The 19,596-nt window shown below is 43.1% G+C and overlaps 1 protein-coding gene across 2 annotated transcripts in view; it reads right to left on the bottom strand.

The window, feature by feature from the left end:
• Positions 1-19,596, bottom strand: part of PDXDC1 (pyridoxal dependent decarboxylase domain containing 1) — a 169,315-nt gene that overhangs the window by 27,364 nt on the left and 122,355 nt on the right. For both annotated transcript variants that reach the window (XM_068244776.1, XM_068244777.1), the window contains exons 13-17: positions 11,879-11,929; positions 10,406-10,469; positions 9,121-9,176; positions 4,733-4,838; positions 857-1,028 (exon numbers count right to left, since the gene is read on the bottom strand). In XM_068244776.1, the coding sequence (XP_068100877.1) occupies positions 857-1,028; positions 4,733-4,838; positions 9,121-9,176; positions 10,406-10,469; positions 11,879-11,929 (449 nt within the window). The remainder of the gene's footprint in view (positions 1-856; positions 1,029-4,732; positions 4,839-9,120; positions 9,177-10,405; positions 10,470-11,878; positions 11,930-19,596) is intronic.

Here is a 19,596-nt window from a genome sequence, read left to right as displayed (position 1 = left end):
GTGTACACATCATATATACAGTCACAATCAGATATGTGTATCTGACTTTAAAAATACGGTGACTGCAGCACAAGTAACTATTTTTTGATTGGTTTATTTCATTCTTGTGGATTAAGCAGAGCTATTACTGTATATATAAATCATTTATAATGACTATTATCTGAGAAATAGAACATTTTATCATATTGTCTATTTTAATTACAGTTTAAATTCATTAGGAATCTGTGCATTTTTTCCCCGACTCCGACTCCAGGTACCCAAAACTGCTCCGACTCCATGAGTCAGACTCCACGGCCCTGTTATGTACATGTTTATTGATTTCAGGTCAGGTGTCCTTTAAAGAGGAGCCTTAAAACAGTATTATACATTACATTTTATGTTTACATCCATTGAATCCTGACTTAGCTATTAAGTTAACACAGCCCATTTCAAAAGAACTCAACTAGAGCATATAAAGAAATGCCAGGTACTGTGTGCTCCAAGGTACATCTTGACCTTCAGGCAAAGCCAGAGAGTTTTAAAGGGGAAGAATAAACTAAGCATTTGATAGAAAAATCGGATGGAATGATGCATCTACAAAAGAATGATAAAAGCACTGACTGCCCACATGTACAAGGAAACCCATGACAGACAAATCTAAAAACAAAAACAAAAAAAAAAACCCAACTTTTCCCCTTCTATAGAGATGTGAGCACCTTCTACACACACCCCAGCATGATACATGAACAGAGTATGAGAATGAGAGTCAATTCCCTGTCCACTACTGGAATGTGACTAGATATTCTTTCCCATAAACCAGTTTCATGAAAAATAAGATAAAAAACAGCATTGTCAGTCTGCATTGTGACGGTCTTACCTTAGAACACCAAGTCCAGCCCAGCTGTAGTCGACAACATAGGATAGTCCAGCTATCCTTTCTACCTCCAGCCTGAACTCCTCTTTAAGTTGTAGTGTATTCTGAATAATAGGAATCTTTGCCTTAATACAGTCCTCCAACTGATCAACATCTTCAGCAGTCGTGCCTAAAACTACAGAGATTAGTGGTTAAAACAATCCAAAGCCTGAGGCTTCCCCTACGTACATCATACATTTCTTTTACGTATGCTCTGAAATGGCACTTATCAATGTCTGACAGGTTTGTTAGGGGTGCCTCTATAGTCTCTTCCACTTGGCAATCCACTGCTTTACTGCAGCAACTGACAGTTCAGCAGCTCTGTGCAAAGATGTAATGATACACATAGGTCTTGTCACATAGGAGAGACCAAGTGAAGAGGGCGATCTCTGGCCCCGTACGCAGTCATGCTGATTGTTAAAGAATCTGTCAGCCACCAAAAAAAAAATGCCACATCTTGTTTACACAAATTATGCCAAGGCTTTGTATTAAGCTGCAGTTACACAAATAACTGTAAGAGTAGCTAAAGGTCTAATAATGTTCACTATTGTGATCTTTAAATCAAATCAGGAAAGTGTTTTATGGATGCAATTCCTTATTCGTGAGGGTTGTGCTTTAGTCAAACCCAGTCCCAACCCAGACAGAAACTGTCACTTGCATACCTGATTTGTAACTCTTTCAGGCAGAGGAAAAAAAAAAAAAAAGAACACAGCATAGTCATTTGTGTGCTTGACACTGTACATACACATGTCTATCTCATGTCACTTGTCACCTCGGATGTCCTTTAAGAACGTCACTAGTTATCTACGCCCTGTTTTGATGCTGATGTGGCTGCCAGGGCGTAGATTTCAACTCGCCGTTGCACGTTCCCAGCGATTGCGTCACTATCTCCCTGCCGCAGCTCTCTCGCCCTACTGTCTCTGTGACGGCAGAGCCCTGTGAGCGGGTCAGAAGCAGATTTCATTAGCTCCTGACCCTGTCCATCAATGTAAGCAACTCCCATTGGCTTACATTGATAGGGTCAGGAGCCAATGAAAACGGCTCATAGAACTTTGCTGTCATAAAGACGGCAGAGTGGGTTGCCTGAGGTTCCTGGCATGCAGCGTGGATGGCGGGTATGTGCGGTGATTCGTCAGTGTTCCACTGTTTCTGGTACCAGCATTCTCTGGTCCTTGAGGGGGCAGAGACCGCTGGTACTTAAGTGGTTAAGTTAATTGACAAACCGTGAAAGAACCACAATTGCCAAAAATGCTTACATTTCTACTTGTGCCTGCTGTAAGCGACAGGAACATAGGAAGAAAGCAATAGTATAGCACCTTTTAATCTGGGACAAGTGTATTTCATATGTGTGCACATGTACTTTTGTTTTGTATTTTTTAATTATTTGCAATAATACTATAAAAATATATTTTTCTTTGTTCAGCAGACACTGCACTCCTATTGCTTCAATGGTGTTTGCTAATCTTTACAGTCCGTGTTGTGTACTTTCAGCCAGTCACAGTGACCTCTCGCTGCTGGCAGCAGGTTTATGTAGAAACAAATAAAGGTCAGATATATTCTGTGTGGTCTGTACAGTATGCAGAACTTCTGGTGTGTCACAATGTTTCCACATAGCTTATGCCACAGTAATTATAGAAGAGACAGGCTTGTTCACACCCTGGAGGAGGAATCTGAGGAGGGGAGGTATGTAACATTGCAATGACTTATCTGTACAGACTCAGTGTGACATAAAATAGCTGCAAGAAAAGCTTCAGTTTTTCAAGAAATCACAATTGTGCTGAAAGGTGTAGTTAGATGTTCCATGGCAAACAGCAATAATAAAAACAACAATACTTTAAAGTGAGCATTGGTTGAATTTAGTGAACAGCATTGTTTTAGACACCTTAGGACAGGGAGTCCTAGTTCCTGAGACTGCTTTGGGGGCTGAAAAAGGAAATATAGAATAACTTTCGATGACTGCCCCTAGGTACACTACAGCCTATCATATTTAATCAAATAAAGCACGTTTCACATAAAATAAACCATGTCTAGGGGAGGCTGCCATATTTTTCCTTTTAAACAATGCACATTGCCTGGCTTTCCTGCTGATCATCTGCCTTAATACTTTTAGCCATAGACCCTGAACAAGCATGCAGATAAGGTGCTCTGACTGAAGTCAGACTGGATTAGCAGCTTGCTTGTTTCAGGTGTGCGATTCAGACACTACTGCAGCCAAAGAGATCAACAAGTTACCCAGGCAACTGATATTGCTTAAAAGGAAATAAATATGGAAGCCTTGCTTTAGGTGCCCTTTAAAGGCATCCTTGTGACCTCCTCTATGGCCCTCCCCTGTCCTTTTCCAGTATTAGCTTAAAGGTAGCCTCTCAGGATAGGAAGCTAGAGGTACTGCTCAGTATTAGCTGGCGTACCTCAGTATGGGTAGCCAAAGGGGCCCGTATTATAGGTAGCCAGATGTTCCCCTCAAGTTCAGGTAGCTTGAAGTAGCCCCCCCCCCCCCCCCCCAGTATAAGCAACAAGAAGCGCAAGAGTGCTCCCAGTAGAGGCAGCCTCCTCAGCTTTCCAGTCTGGGTAGCAGAAGGTCCCTCAGGCTAGGTTTCCACTTGTGCGAAAAACGGGCCAATTCCCCATCCATGAATTCAGATAAAATTTGGCAGCCTATAGAAGTGAATTGTAGAGCATCCAAATTTGTGGCCGGGGAAAAATCTGATGGCCTGCAACATAATCATTTATACATAATTTTTGTAAAAATGAAGCACTTTTTATTACATTATTTTCACTGGAGTTCCCCTTTAACTGCTACTGTTGCGGTTTAAACCCTCAAGCTTGCTTCTATTACATAGTCACAATATCTTGACTGCAATTTGGATTACTGAACAATCATTGTGGATATTGCTATCACTGGTGAAGCAATGAACAAAATGCACGTTACAACACTATATACTTTGGCTGTTGTGTAAAACTTGGATCACAGGACTGTGGACCACCCTTTTAGAACACATGAACAATGTAACCTTATAGTAGCCTACATTTTTCACTGCTTATCTAGTATCCAAATATGCCATTTACATTTTTCACTGCCGAGTATCTTGAGATTATGGCTGAAAATCCATAAGGTGCACAAGTGTTACTAATATAGCTGGTCTCCCCTAAGCAACTGGCACGCTGGATTGCTCTAACTAACCCAACCACTATTAGGCTCTGTTCCCCCTTTAGTGTTTTTTTTTTTTTGTCTGTTCTCAGCTCATTGCTAAATGTACAGTGGGCGGCTCTGTGTGGCGGGTGATAGGAGCAGCCTTTGTGCAATACCATATATTGCAACCTTCTGGAATTCACTCACCTTGCTGCTAATGCCTTTCATCATGTGACGCTGAAGCACAAACGCAGATACAAACACATGCAATGAAAGAAGGAAATCTATTCAGAAAGCCACAGCATTGGATCTCCTATCTGGGGCTGTAATGGTACAGGACACATTACAGACATAATATACCATCATTGCATCCCCAAATAAACTGGAAGATAACTGTAGCCTGTGACAATATTAGCGGCTAGGTGACGAACGCTACTTCCTCATTATACCGGATAACTAGAGATAATCAATGATGTTCTATTAATTTTGGCTTGTATGTAAACTTAATGCAAATTGTATATTGTTTGGAATTCAGCCAATCAAAATCAGAAGGTTCATTTGAATGAGCCAATCCTAACCAGAACTATTAACATGTCATTGGCCATCTCTAGTGATTACAGATGCTCTACTTTTATAAGTAAATACTTCCTTATAAATTAATGGAAGGCTACAAACTGGAGCCTACTGATAAAAGAAAATATTTGGCCTACCTGCAGATGTCATCAGTGGGTTGAAGCGTACACATGTGCCTTCATCTTCCAGCTCCACTATGTCCACTCCACAGGATGGAATCAGCACAGCCAGCTGCTCACCCAACTGAATGGAAGCACAGAGACAGGATATGTCACAACTGCAAAGCAATGGATGGTGCTGGATTGGCAAGAATAATAGAAAAGGAAAATGTGCCTGCCCTGTATCAGTGGGTGAGAGTAACTCTGGGCAGCAATCCTAGCATGTATACACAGTTAAATGTCTCCACATCATAGTTTACATCTAGTATTATAATTGTTTTATATAGAGCCAGCATCATCCGTGGTGCTGTACAACAGAATACAAGGTATAACAATACAGAAAACAGTACAAGACAAAGGTGGATTATAGCTTATGCAGTAGACTAATCCATTACAGATTTCTCCATAATGGTGAAAGATAGGCACGCACATTATGCAGCATTGACAAAAATGAAAAAGAGCCCTGGACAATTGGCCTTACAGCGTAGAGGGTTAAGGGATAGGATATTAGGTGAAGGGAAGCTGTGTATGGGATGATAAAATCGTGGTCAGTTGCCAGGGTGTCCTGAGAGAGAGTATGCTTGCCTGAATAGGTGGGTTTTCAGGGTGCGCCTAAAAAGGGTACGAGTGGGCGATGTATTGAGGTAGAGTGTTTCAGAGGAAGGGAGAGGTTCGAGAGAAGTCTTGTAGGTGGGAATGAGAAGAGATAACCAATGAGGAAGACGGGAGAATACTGTTCGTAGAAGGGAGATTGCATGTAGGATGGTATCTGAAAGAAGAAGCTAGGTTGTAAAGTACTTTGTAGGCGAGGGTACGGATTTTAAATTGTATCCTTTGTGTAACTGGCAGCCACTGAAAAAACTGACAGAGGTTATTGAGTCGTGCAGTTCATGATGGACTGTAGCGGAGTCCACCAGTTAGCAGGTAGGCCACAGAGCAGAGAGTTGCAGGTGGCCACTAATAGTGATGGGCTGAACATCAGATTTAAGATTTGTTAAGATTTGCAAACGGCGAACGTGAATTTTCTGTAAAAGTTTGTGAATCTGGCGAATCACCATAGACTTCAATGGGCAGGCAAATTTTAACACCTACAGGGACGGTTTTTGGCCACAACAGTGATTGAAAAGTTGTTTCAAGGGGCTCAACACCTGGATTGTGGCATGCCGGAGGAGGATCCATGGTAAAAGTCCCACCAAAAATTACATAGTTGACGCAAAGTCGTGTTTTCACCCTTAAAGTGCAGAAATCACATTACATTTCTAAATTGTTGGAATAAAGTGCTTTAAAACGTCCGGCGTGTGTATATGTCCACCAGGTACTGTAAGGGTTATGCCCTCTTCCCACTGATAGACCAAATGCTGCGTTTAACGCACCGCAGCCCGCAAACAACCACAAAGACCTTCAGCTATTTTGTCAGATAACCATATCTTTGTTTTTACTAGGTGACCGCTCCAGCACATAAATGTTAGCCCTCTTGGCAGCAATCTTTGTGTAGTGGTGTGTAGTGGCCGTTGTGCTTGTACGCACAATCGTGGGAGTTCAGGCGATCACGGTTTTCCAGTTGCTATGGTCAGGCTGAGATATTTCAGTGACAGTTAAGTGACCCAAAAAAACACTGATTCTGCACTGAGGCCTTATACAGGGGGCAGTAGTGGATACTGATGCCAGTAGTGGTGTGAAGGATTATTGGGTTATGGTCGGTGCACTACTAAGACCAGCAGACCTGTCTCCAACAGCTGTAATTTCACCAATTGAGTCGCCACCCCGTCAGTTTTACTGAATGCTTGATAAAGTGGCATAGGCAGTGCACACAGATAACAGAGCTTGCAGACATTATCAGCACACTACGTATGAAGTTAAAGCACACACTTTATTGTGCCAGTATCCACAATAAGAGTCCAACAATTGTTTGGGGGGCTGCACAGGGTCCCCCTTTATCAAGGCATGGTTACCACATGCCTTGATAAAGGCGGACCCTGAGCGACCCCCAAAACAATTGTTGGGACTCTTTTTAGTGGATACTGGCACAATAAAGTGTGTGCTATAACTTCATACGTAGTGTGCTGATAATGTCTGCAAATTCTGTCTCCAACAGCTAACTTGTGCACTGGCCACAGAATAGCAATACAATAGCAAGAAAAACCATGCTTTAGCCAGAGGCGTAGCTAGATATTATGGCGCCCCATAGCAGAATTTTGATGTGGCCCTCAGACCTAAGCACTCAAGAGCAATGCCACCTGCCCCTATCCTATAAGGTAGAAGCTGACTGGCCAATGTACAGTCCTATGAAAGTTACACCGCAAACAGTCTATGGGTACTGAGATAAAGTCAGAGCATGGAGAAAAACAGGAAAATAAATAGTGAACACATTACTGCTTGGGCCCACTTTGCTCCAGGACCCCATAGCAGTTGCTATGGTTATTGCTACGCCCCTGGTATCAGAAGGGCTTAGCTGTTCAGGACAATAGGGTAGCAGCAAGAATCTGCACTGAGGACACAGGCCTACCTAAGCCTCTACCTGTCAGTACACACTGTCCCTCATCTACCTAGCACAGAAGCCAAACACAGACTGCAAAATGGCTTCTGTGCTGGCTTTCTGACATGTGTCTGCTGACTCTTGGACCATTAGCGGCCCCCAAAAGGTGGTGGGATAGTTATTGCCCTGTCATGTGAAGCCACACCTTCCTGCTGTATATAAGTCACTGGAAGTCACGGCATCAGTAAAGAGGCAGTAATGCGTGACAAAGGGAATGTCATTTTTTTTCTGGCATAATAGTCCGACCTGTGATCCTTCCTGCCCAGTGCTACCTCCGCCTCTTCTAACAACATCATTCATGCTCATTTAATGAATAATGGCCTGTGTCCACTCGTCAGTTTTTCTGTGCGGCAGTTTTTCTGCAGTTGTCTGACAGTTTTGCATTGCTGCATGTGAAAAACACATTCAAGTGTGAACCAGCCCATTGATTAACATTGTTTGCAGTTTCCCTGTGTAAAAAATGCACAGAAAAACTGACAAGTGGAGACAGGCCCTTAAAGTGTCTGTCCGTGCTTGAACTGTCTGTCCACAACTACTTTTATTGCTACTGTCACAGCGTCCAAAGATTATTCTGGTTCTAAAGTGTTCATGAGTGCCTTTTCATATTACATCATCTCCTTCCATCTATCTGCTAGGCGTCATGTAGATGTGGCTTACAGGCTGAGGCATATAGGCTATTCACATATAGTGGCGTAGCAAAAGGGAATGCAGAGGTAGCGACCGCACCAGGGCCCTTGGACCTGTCTATCCCAATAGAGACAGTCCTTCAACTGCTTTGTTAGCTCCTTATTGGTGCTAAGCTGGTAATGATCCCCTCTATATGTACTTTGAAGTAAGCGTTAATAGACTGTTCACCTCCTTTGCTTACAACTCTCTGACCCTGCAGCTACCCTTGGCTGGTTTAATGCCGGGAATACACCATACGTTTTTCTGCTTGATAGATGGTTCGATAGATAATTTCTGATATGTCCGATATTCCTTCCGATCGTTTTTTGGGTCAATTTCTCATAGAAGTGAATGGAAAAAGATTTAAAAAATGAGCGTAAGAAAAGAGAATCAAGCGAAGAATCGAGTGGAGAATCAAGCAGAAAAAAAAACAAACAATCGGATGGAAATCGAGCGGAAAAACATATCGTGTGTACCCAGCATTAGTGTTCCATATCAACTTATGTATAGAGTGCTGGGTGGTCGATGTAAAACGCACACTGGGGCCCAGAGTTCCTAAGCTATACTACTGTTCACATATTAGATACAGGACTCCAGATTGTTGACTCTTTATAACATTATGTTTAGAGGGATCATCTAGTTAAATATTTTTTTATTGTGAGTTATGGCAATGTCTCTTTCAATATACTGTATAATAAAATCCCTGTCCAATGTTCATGCGTTCATTGTGTCTGGTGCGCAAGCATGGCACGCAGCCGTTGGCCAGTGGTCTGGATGGGCACAGAGTGTGCCCTGGTGGGCGTGACTGCGAGTGGGGTTGGGGATGCGCACACAGCTCTGGACAGCACACGGTGGTCCATTATTAAACGGGCTTGGAGGCTAATATTTAATAATAAAGTATCTAAAAATATCATGGTGAGCTCCTTTTTCATAGTTTTTTACCTTTATTTTTTTTTTTTCTTATAAAACCTTTATGCATAATAGATTAACAACATTGTTTTATTAAAAGCCCATATATAGAACTGCATCTAAACTTGGCTTTATAATCAAAATCCCAGCCTGCCCATGCTACAGTGGTAGATTGAGTTTGAATCACTGAGCATTTTCCTCACTACACAGTAACCAGAATCTACAACTAAAACTATATTATATTAAGCAAACTTACCCACTGATTAACAGCATCGCTCTCCCTTTCAATGGTGCTCAGATTTATAGTGGAGTCTGCAACAAAAACACATTACCATGTAATAAGAAAACAGATTAAGGCCAAATAAATGGTCTCTGGGTATCCACCATGCATTACACATTTATTTATTTATTTATTTTAAGTATTTATAAAGCGCCGACATATTATGCAGCGCTGTACAGAGTATATTGTCTTGTCACTAACTGTCCCTCAGAGGGGCTCACAATCTAGTTGATTAACAAAACTTCTCATGGGTTCTCACACCTTTACGGTTTTTCACTTAATCTACCGTATATAAAGTGTAAGTAACAGATAAGCAAAAAAAATAAAAAAAAAATAGGGTGGGAAAAGCGATATCGGTATTAAGTTAGTCAGGGAGAACCTATTTTGAGATTTCATTATTTTTTTTACTTACAAAAAGGCGAGATATAAATAAGAAAGGAGTTTAACCGCTTCGGCCTAACTGGATGGATATATTGGTCGAGAAGGCACCGCTCAGAGGCAATCTGCGATGTTGCGGCAGTATATACACATCTACATATGCATGTATTTTTATATATGCAAGCGTATATGTGCGCATATACACATGCAGGCAGCTCGTTCCCCACTACTATTGCAGGGGATCGATTGCGGAAGGGGAACGAGTGTTCCCCTGAGGCAAATGAACCCCTGTGAATGAATCAACATGCCTCCAATCAGGAAAAGAAGAAGAAACATGTTAAAAAAAGAAATGACAGTTTAAAAAAAAACGGTACTTGATGCCAGCTTGAAAAGAAAAATAATATAAAGACAGAACCCAGTAAATAGATATAGAAAACACTGTTTCTTTTAAGCAATATTAAAAAGGAAACGAAGTGAGGCTACTCGCTTCAGATTTGATACTTACCTATGTAGAGGAAAGGCTTTGGAAGTTATAGAGCCTTCCCACTCCTCCATACAGCCTATAGTTCCTTTGTTGCCTACCAATAACGTTCGATCTGCTCGCTCAAACAGCTCTTTGGAACTACTATGGTTTCCAAGTAGCTCTGAGGGTGAGTGAATCACTACTGCGTATGCGCCAGTCCGAACTCGTGCATGCACAGTAGCAATTCTCCGGCAACACTAGTAGTTCCGAAGCTGACAGTGGTGAAACAATGTACTGGATGAAGGAATGGGAAAGGTCCTATACTATCTAAAGCCTTCCCTCTACTTTGGCAAGTATCAAACCTGAAGTTAAATTTCTCACTTCAGGTGTATTTGTGTAAACCGAATAGAAATAACAGACCTGACTTTGAGCCTTCATAGAAGAATTTGAAAACCACCACGGAAGAACTTCCATCATGCTCCACCTAAGAAGAAAAACAAAACAATTACTGACTTGCAGTCTCTGCCATGTGTTCCATAAATTCAGTAAGGCTAAGTGTATAGACAGAGGGAATTGTGAATGTGGACAAGCATGCCAACTATCACAGTGCTGGCATTACACTGCAAAAAGTTGACAATTTTTTTTATTTAAAACCTGGAAAAACACTACTGCATATTAGTGAAGTGCTTACTTTATTCAAAAAACATTGTAAAGGTGAACATAGTCTGACTGAAAAAAAAAAATCAGTTTTCAGCTATCTGAAATATTTCACTCTGCTCAAAATTGATCATTCAGTTCATAAAGATTTTGATTATCTGATCAGATGAAAATTTGATTGTACAGTACTCTGTTCAGGGCAGAGCCCTGTACAGGTGTTTCCATAGCAGGTACAAAGTCAACTTACTATATATTAAAGTGTGTGAGCATAGAAGTAGAAGTACATGCATGTGACATGCATGCAGCCTCCTCCTCCACCAGGGACAGATGCAGAGCAGATCAGTCAAAACCAGCCTTATCAGCCTGCCGACAGTCTGCCAGTGTGTACAGTCTGTCGTTTGCAGGAATCGGGCGTGTGTACACGCCTATAGGGAGATCCCTCGCCCCACTAGACCTCCTCAACAGCTCCAGATTGCACACCTGTGCGTTGAGGATTGCCAGTGACCCCTCAAACTCTGGCCACTGCTTCTTCAGTTGGCTACCATCAGGCCGCAAGTTTCAGGCCATCTCCACCAGAACTTCAAGGCATAGGAACTCTTTCTTCACCTCTGCAGTTAACCACTTGAACTCCCTCCTTAATGTAATGTATCTTGCTGTTACTGCTGTACTTAGTGATTTGTAGTACTAAACCCAATTCTGGGTACGACCCAGTCATGCTTGGTGAATAAATGCTTTCCGATTCTGTATACCATGTATTCACGAGTTTGCAGGTGACAAAGAATTCATCTTTAGAGGAGGCGTAATGGTATATAATCCAATGCCCCTTCCATAATCACAATACTTTCCAGGAAGAATTCAGTGGGATGCTAATTATTCTACCCATCTGTTTTGTGCTTTTTCTTTGTAATTGTGGAAGTAAATGCACACATTATGCATAAATTGTGAAACTACTTAAGTCCGTGTCAGACTGGGAGGTGGAAAAACTGAGGAAATCCACTTGTTGGCTAAGCAGCAGTAATCATGTGCTGCTGCTCACAGTGAAGACTTGCTACAGGTTTCAATTAGGAGTAATAACACAGGGTTACTACTGCTTGGCCAGCAGGTGGATTTCCTCAGCTTTTCCACCTCCAACACTGACTACATTACATATTTCATGAAAAATCTAGCTATGAGGCGTTTGTATTCTGTAAGGATGCAGGGAGTTTGGGATCAATGTAGTTATTAAGCACTCTGTACCGAAGTCTTGATGGAATTCAGATTTCGCAGGTCTTCCAGCAGTTTTTGACTCTATTAAACAAATAAAGAAAGTGAATTAATAAGCGTGACTGAATGGATATTAGAAAAAGGGTATTACACACAATTTCCTCAACTGTGCTCTTACATACATTAAACATGATCAGTTACAATATATAATGAATCATCATCTTATTTCTCAGATGTTCTCAAGCTACCAGAAGTAAGCTATGCATTAACCTTTTATGTAGGTTGAAAATAACATAGTAACTGGTTCCCATAGTGACAAATTTACTTTGATTTTAAAAAATGACCTTCACAGGAAAAGAAAGTACAAACTGAAATTGCTTGGAGAATGACCTTCTTTTCTGCAGAGGCCACCTTGTACCAAACAAGCCATTAATCAATGGGATCCTTTTGTATCCTTCAACGTACACCAACAGCTTAGCAGCAAAGCGTCTCTCCAGCTCTACTGAGCTGACAGCTTTATATGGTGCTGTCACACTGGCAGTTTTTGCAGACGGGCTCTTAATGATCACGTGATTAGGGGTCAGTGGAACTTCTAGAGGAGGAAGACTGCACTGTGCATGGGAAACAAAAAAAGCTTACAAGATGGTATAACAGGTATAGCAAACAAATCACAGAACAGAAAACCTGTAGTAAAAGCAGGTAATCTGACTGCCACACTAGTCCTCTGTCTCTAATGGAGAACATACGGCACAAGTATGGGTTGAGGTGAGCCAGCGAAAAAGTCCATAGGGATAATCCGCTAATGTCATTTGATGCCCCTCTAAAACTGCTAGGTTTCAGATAGTCTGTAGTATTAATACACCCACACTATTCAGCCAATTAGGTTTCATGTTGTAGTAGACATTGCTGTGATTGGAGAACTGTTCCCTATAGACGCTCACCTCAACTATACTAGCTCCTAACATACAAGGTTTAGGCTTGGTTCCCATTGCCAGGAAACATGAATTTTTGCCCGATTGCGAAAACCGTTAGTAAACTAATCTTAGGTTATTCATAGGATCTGTTCGCACGGTGAATGGGAACACAATGAGATGGCAAAGCAAGCACAAGGTCCCGAGCTGCACAATTTTTTCAAACAGCGGATATGCTTCCTATAGAAACCTATCTGCTCTGGATGTGAAAAATCAATTGGGCCATTGTGTCTGCAGCTCAATGTGAACCAAGCCTTAATGTAAATGTATAATTGAGCCAGACAATCCATGAAGCGATTCAGCTCTGACTTCACCAACTCCATGCTTGGTGCAAGGTTGACTCAGACACTGCTGGACCCAAACAACTAGCACATCAGGCAGAAAACTGGCCTATCATGTCTGTCAGTCCCTAGTTGGTAGTGATGACTTTTGCAGGCAGAGAAGTCAGATCCTCCTGTTACTTGAAACTACAGTCTACAAGTGGCCTAAAGGGGTGGTTGTGGTAAAGAAAGGAAGTGGAGTGAGCAGATTGCTGCATGCCACTGAGAAGGAAATCAGTATCAGGGAATTAGTGCAGCACATACATATATATTATAAAATGCTTCAACATCTTCAAGAAAGCCCTCAAAACTCACCTTTTCACTCTGGCCTACTACCCCTCTGAACTCTGGTCCCCTACCTTCCATGTCCTTACCTCTCCCTCTAGATTGTAAGCCTTTGGGCAGGGTCCTCCTCCTTTTGTGTCCTACCTGATCATGCACCTCCATTACTGTGCACCCATGCTATGCATCTGAGTGAACCTAACATGCCTAATCTCCATGCTCCTCCCCACCAGTGACTAAGCATTGCCTGGTACTCATACTGTGCTGCATGATCTGGTCTCTCTTGTATTCAGGTATTGTCATTTTGCTGTATGTCACCCCTAAATATTGTATGTATCCCTATTTATTGTCCAGCTCTGCGTAATATGTTGGCGCTTTATAAATACAATAAATAAATAAATAAATAAATGCTTCTGGCTTTAAAATAAATTATTTGCATTTAAAGAAAAAATGTACAAAAAATAAAATAAATAAATAGTGCCCGAACTAAGGTTTTTAGAGGAACTACTAGAAAAAGGGATATGGAGGCTGCCATACACACAGTAATACCCTGTTAAATGTCATTACATGGGTAAGATTATATTTTGCCACTGATGCTAGCCAAACAGAGTAAATGTTCACATCAAATAATGAGCATCAATCCACTCCACTGTCTGGCATCCATTCCAATGTTTCCATAGTTACTTGTATTACACAGGACGACACTTTCCCCAGTGTCAGCAGCTCCATTCTGCTGAATGGAGCTGCTGACTTTAGGAAAAAGTCGCCCTGTGTAATACAATGTAACTATGGAAAGATGGATATCATTTTAAAGCTCTCTTTCTCCTCTTTCTGGCGACACCTAAATCGTCGCCCTACACCTTTTAGTTTTCTCTATTTTCGCGATTGAAATCGCGGCCCTGGCAATTTCTATTGCGAAAATAGCGAAAACTAAAAAGGCGTAGGGCGGCGGTTTATATATCATTGGTAAGAGGAGAAAGAGCTTTAAAATGATATGCATCTTTCCATAGTTTCTGCACTGCTCGGAGTCACTTTAAGTTAAATTTGAATGCAGTGCAAAGAACTAGAAGGGTGCAAATTGCAGCAATCCATAACTAGAGGCCATGAACTTACTGACTCCATTTGATTGATTTGTATTCTTCTGCTTTACCCAGGGACATGACAAACAATTTTCACTTTAGAGAAAACATAGGTCTAAATAGTCAAATATGTTAAACTGGTGGTTGCAGGGGTGGATGGTGGTATTGTACTGTACTAAGCATTATAAGAATACTGTAGCAGCGGTACTGATAGATTTTCATCAGATTTCTAGCAAAACACTAAGTGCACAGTGGTATATCTAATGATATTCCCCTGACATCATAGCAGATGGGGGCACATTGAATGCATTGGATCATTCTCAAATATTTTATGGAAGTCAGAAATGTAGACAAAGTTTGTCTTGCACTGCCTTGGGCATCACAGTTAAAAAAAAAAAAAAAAAAAAAAACAGGCACTTACAATTGCACTCCAAACAGAAAAAATAAATAAAGCACACAATTTAAAATGATAGTGAAGTGAGGAAACTCAGTTCAGGTTATTATACATCCCCAAGTAGAGGGAAAGCTCTGGATACCAGAGTCTCCCTGCTCCGGAGTATGTCCCATTGTTCCTGCACCATCCCCAGTTGATGCTGTTTGACTTGCTTGGTTGAATAGCACGTCGGCACTTCTTGGGCTGTCTTTGGAAATACTCACATCCCCAAGTAGTTCTGAAGATAAGCACATCCGTATTATGTGCAGCAGATTAAAGGACTTTCTCATTTACAAATTTTAAATAATTCTTTCACTTGCACAGCTGCATCACACGGCCTGGGAGGCGAGGGGCTGGAAAGAGGCTCTCCGCTACTGCACAGTTCTGACAAACTGTCAGTATGAGAGCTCATCTACACGATGGCCTCAATTCACTAAGCTTTATCAAAACACTTTATCAAACGTTTGATAATTTACCTCATGGGTAAAATCTAATTTTGAATTCACTAAGGTGTTATATTGAATGTTTTATCGATAAAACGTTCAAAAAAATTTGTAACAGTGAATTCAAAATTAGATTTTACCCTTGAGGTAAATTATTAAACGTTTGATAAAGTGTTTGATAAAGCTTAGTGAATTGAGGCCAATCTGTTCAGAGCGTTCAAAATATACAATGTGGAGTTGGTAAAATTGGCCAATCACAACTGGATGTGTGTACCAGGCTTAAAGGATACCACAACTGAAATGTGACATAATGAGATAGACATGTGTATGTACAGTGCCTAGCACACAGATAACTATGCTGTGTTCCTTTTTTTCTTTCTCTGCCTGAAAGAGTTAAATATCAGGTATGTAAGTGGCTGACTCAGTCCTGACTCAGACAGGAAGTGACTACAGTGTGACCCTCACTGATAAGAAATTCCAACTATAAAACACTTTCCTAGCAGAAAATGGCTTCTGAGAGCAAGAAAGAGGTAAAAAAGGGGAATTTCTTATCAGTGAGGGTCACACTGTAGTCACTTCCTGTCTGAGTCAGGACTGAGTCAGCCACTTACATACCTGATATTTAACTCTTTCAGGCAGAGAAAGAAAAAAAGGAACACAGCATAGTTATCTGTGTGCTAGGCACTGTACATACACATGTCTATCTCATTATGTCACATTTCAGTTGTGGTATCCTTTAACAGTAGGAGCATGAAAACAGATTGGCGGAGAAGAATGATCACCTCGTATGGTAGCTGCTGACCTGCACTGTCCAATCAGCTGCTTGGGAAGGGGTTTCGCCTGTAGTTTTGGCTCAGTTGTAGAAGGTAGAGTGAAGGGCAGAGAGCCATTGAAGCCACTTGTGATAATTTGCTGGCTACCTAAACTGCAGGACTGACTGGACAAAATGTCAGACATTTCACATGTGAACTTTGCTGTTTGCGCCATGATCAGTTTAAAAAAAAAAAAAAAAAAAAAAAAGTAAAAAAAAAAGAAAAGAAAAGGAGATTTTGCATTTCTTTAGTGATTTACCAAATGCTCTTTGTACAGTCAGTACAGTACTAATTGCTCAATGCACTTACACCACAAGGCTGCAACCCCACATGAGGCCTGCAGAGAAGTAGTGGTGGATGCACTGAATTTGGCTGCTGCAAGTACACAGAACGGGGTGCAGGCAGACACCTCTGCTCCTCCTTAAAGGAGTCATCAGGGAAAACATAATAAAATAAGTGCTACTTACCGGGGGCTTCCTCGAGCCCCAAACTCCCAGCATGTCCCTCGCCGCAGCCGTTCGCCGCAGCTCCGTCCCGGTCCCCGGCTATGACATCAGGGCGACCTCCAGGTCGGCCTGTACTGCGCCTGCGTGAGCGGCGGTGTCAATCACCGCCACGTGGGCCGGAGCGCCTGCGTAGTCCGCTCCGGCCCACGAGACTGTGATTGACAGCGCCACTCGCGCAGCACAGGCCGACCAGGACTAGGGTTGCCAGGTGTCCGGTTTTACACCGGACAGTCCGGTTTTTGGCCCCTGTGTCCGGTTTAAAAAAACATGCTAAACCGGACAATTAAGTTGTCCGGTTTTAGAACCCCCCGCAGCGCAGGAGGAGAACAGCGCAGCAGAGAGAGAGCTGGGAGCAGCGGTGGAGAAGGGGGGCAATCTCCCCCCCTTCCCTCACCTTAGGGTGCTCTCTCTCCCCCGCTGTCTCCTCCAATATGAAGTGCAGGGCTGGCGGGTGGCTGCGGGCGGAACTTACCTCTGTGTCGCTCCAGCGCCGGAAGTTCGGGTCCCGCAGCCGCTGAGAGAGATTTGACTCAAAAAAGATCCGGATCAAAGATCCGAATCATTCATGAGCCGGACAACACTATCAGTCTGAATAGTGTTGTCCGGCTCATGAATGATTCGGATCTTTGATCCGGATCTTTTTTGAGTCAAATCTCTCTCAGCGGCTGCGGGACCCGAACTTCCGGCGCCTGCGACATAGGTAAGTTCCGCCCGCCACCCGCCAGCCTGCTGCACATGATGGAGGAGACAGCAGGGGAGAGAGACAGCACCCTAAGGTAAGGTGAGGGAAGGCAAGGGGGGGGAGATTGCCCCCCTTCTCCACCGCTGCTCCCAGCTCTCTCTCTGCACTGTTCTCCTCCTGCGGGGGGGCACCTGGCTACCTAGCTACCTATTCTGGGCACATATAGCCCCTGGTTACCTATTCCGGGCACATATACCCCCTGGCTACCTATTCCGGGCACATATAGCCCCTGGCTACCTATTCCGGGCACATATAGCCCCTGGCTACCTATTCTGGGCACATATAGCCCCTGGCTACCTATTCTGGGCACATATAGCCCCTGGCTACCTATTCCGGGCACATATAGCCCCTGGCTACCTATTCCGGGCACATATAGCCCCTGGCTACCTATTCCGGGCACATATAGCCCCTGGCTACCTATTCTGGGCACATATAGCCCCTGGCTACATATACTGGGACATATATACCCCTGCCTACGTATACTGGGACATTTACACCCCTGCCTACATATACTGGGACATATATACCCCCTGGCTACATATACTGGGCACATATATCCCTGGCTACATATACTGGGAACACTGGCTGTTTGTCATTATGTGCATTTAGTGGTGAAAAGCTGTCTCTTTTGTGCATTTACTGGTGAAAAGCTGTCTCTTATTATGTGCATTTACTGGTGAAAAGCTGTCTCTTATTATGTGCATTTACTGGTGAAAAGCTGTCTCTTGTGCATTTACTGGGGAAAAGCTGTCTCTTATTATGTGCATTTACTGGCGAAAAGGTGTCTCTTATAATGTGCATTTACTGGTGAAAAGCTGTCTCTTATGTGCAGTTACTGGTGAAAAACTGTCTCTTATGTGCACTGGACCAGTACTACTGGTGAGGACAGTTAGTGACATGGCTATGTACTCTGTAATGTGCTGCAGAAGATGTCAGTGCGATATAAATACTATAAATTTTTTTTTTAAAAAGCCCATTGCTTAGCCCCACTCTACATAAAAGTGCGCTTCTGACTCCGCCCCTAACTCCACCCCTAACTCCACCCCCTGTCCGGTTTTCTCCATCAGCCGACCTGGCAACCCTAACCAGGACGGAGCTGCGGCGAATGGCTGCGGGGAGAGCTGCGGCGAGGGACATGCTGGGAGCTTGGGGCTGGAGGAAGCCCCCGGTAAGTAGCACTTATTATGTTTTCCCTGATGACTCCCTTTAATATAGGATACTAGAGGGACGTAAGGGGCAGAAAAAAGTGAGGCTTCCGAGAGAAGCATTCGCTTTTTCTGCCGGGGAAAGGAACTAACCAGCTGAGCGGTCTGGACGAGCTCAGCTCGTCCAACACCGCCAGCGGCTGCCGCTCAGGCCCTGCTGGGCCGATTTTAATGAAATAAAAAGCAGCACACGCAGCCGGCACTTTGCCAGCCGCGTGTGCTGCCTGATCGCCGCCGCTCTGCGGCGATTCGCCGCGAGCAGCGGCGAAAGAGGGTCCCCCCAGCCGACCTGAGCCCAGCGTAGCCGGAACAAAAAGTTCCGGCCAGCGCTAAGGGCTGGATCGGAGGCGGCTGACGTCACGACGTCGGCTGACGTCGATGACGTCACTCCGCTCGTCGCTATGGCGACGATATAAGCAAAACAAGGAAGGCCGCTCATTGCGGCCTTCCTTGTTTATTCTGGGCGCCGGAGGCGATCGGAAGATCGCCTCCGGAGCGCCCTCTAGTGGGCTTTCATGCAGCCAACTTTCAGTTGGCTGCATGAAATAGTTTTTTTTTTATTTAAAAAAAAACCTCCCGCAGCCACCCTGGCGATTTAATCAGAACGCCAGGGTGGTTAATGATCAGGCACCATGTCCCGATTCATTGATTCTTGGGTTAACGATCTGCGGCCGCAGGAGCGCACATGGCCTTCTGGACGTAGCCTCTATGTGCAGAAGGCTTAAATGGTTAATGTCTGATCCAAAAACATTTGAGAATGCCAGATCTTTGTTTTATTTAATTCATTTTATACTAGAAAATTATTAAATACTATAAATTATTAAAAATGTCTAATACTGTTTGCCCACCTTGACACACTCAGGCATACAGACTTGCATCAAAGTAATGACATACACCAACTGAGGTAGAGTGACGCACATAGACACTCACTGACTGTAGTGATAGGGTAGAACTTACG

This window comes from Hyperolius riggenbachi, chromosome 7, assembly GCF_040937935.1.
Source record: "Hyperolius riggenbachi isolate aHypRig1 chromosome 7, aHypRig1.pri, whole genome shotgun sequence".
Classification (NCBI taxonomy): Eukaryota; Metazoa; Chordata; class Amphibia; order Anura; family Hyperoliidae; genus Hyperolius; species Hyperolius riggenbachi.
This window is presented reverse-complemented; position numbering and strand designations above follow the sequence as displayed.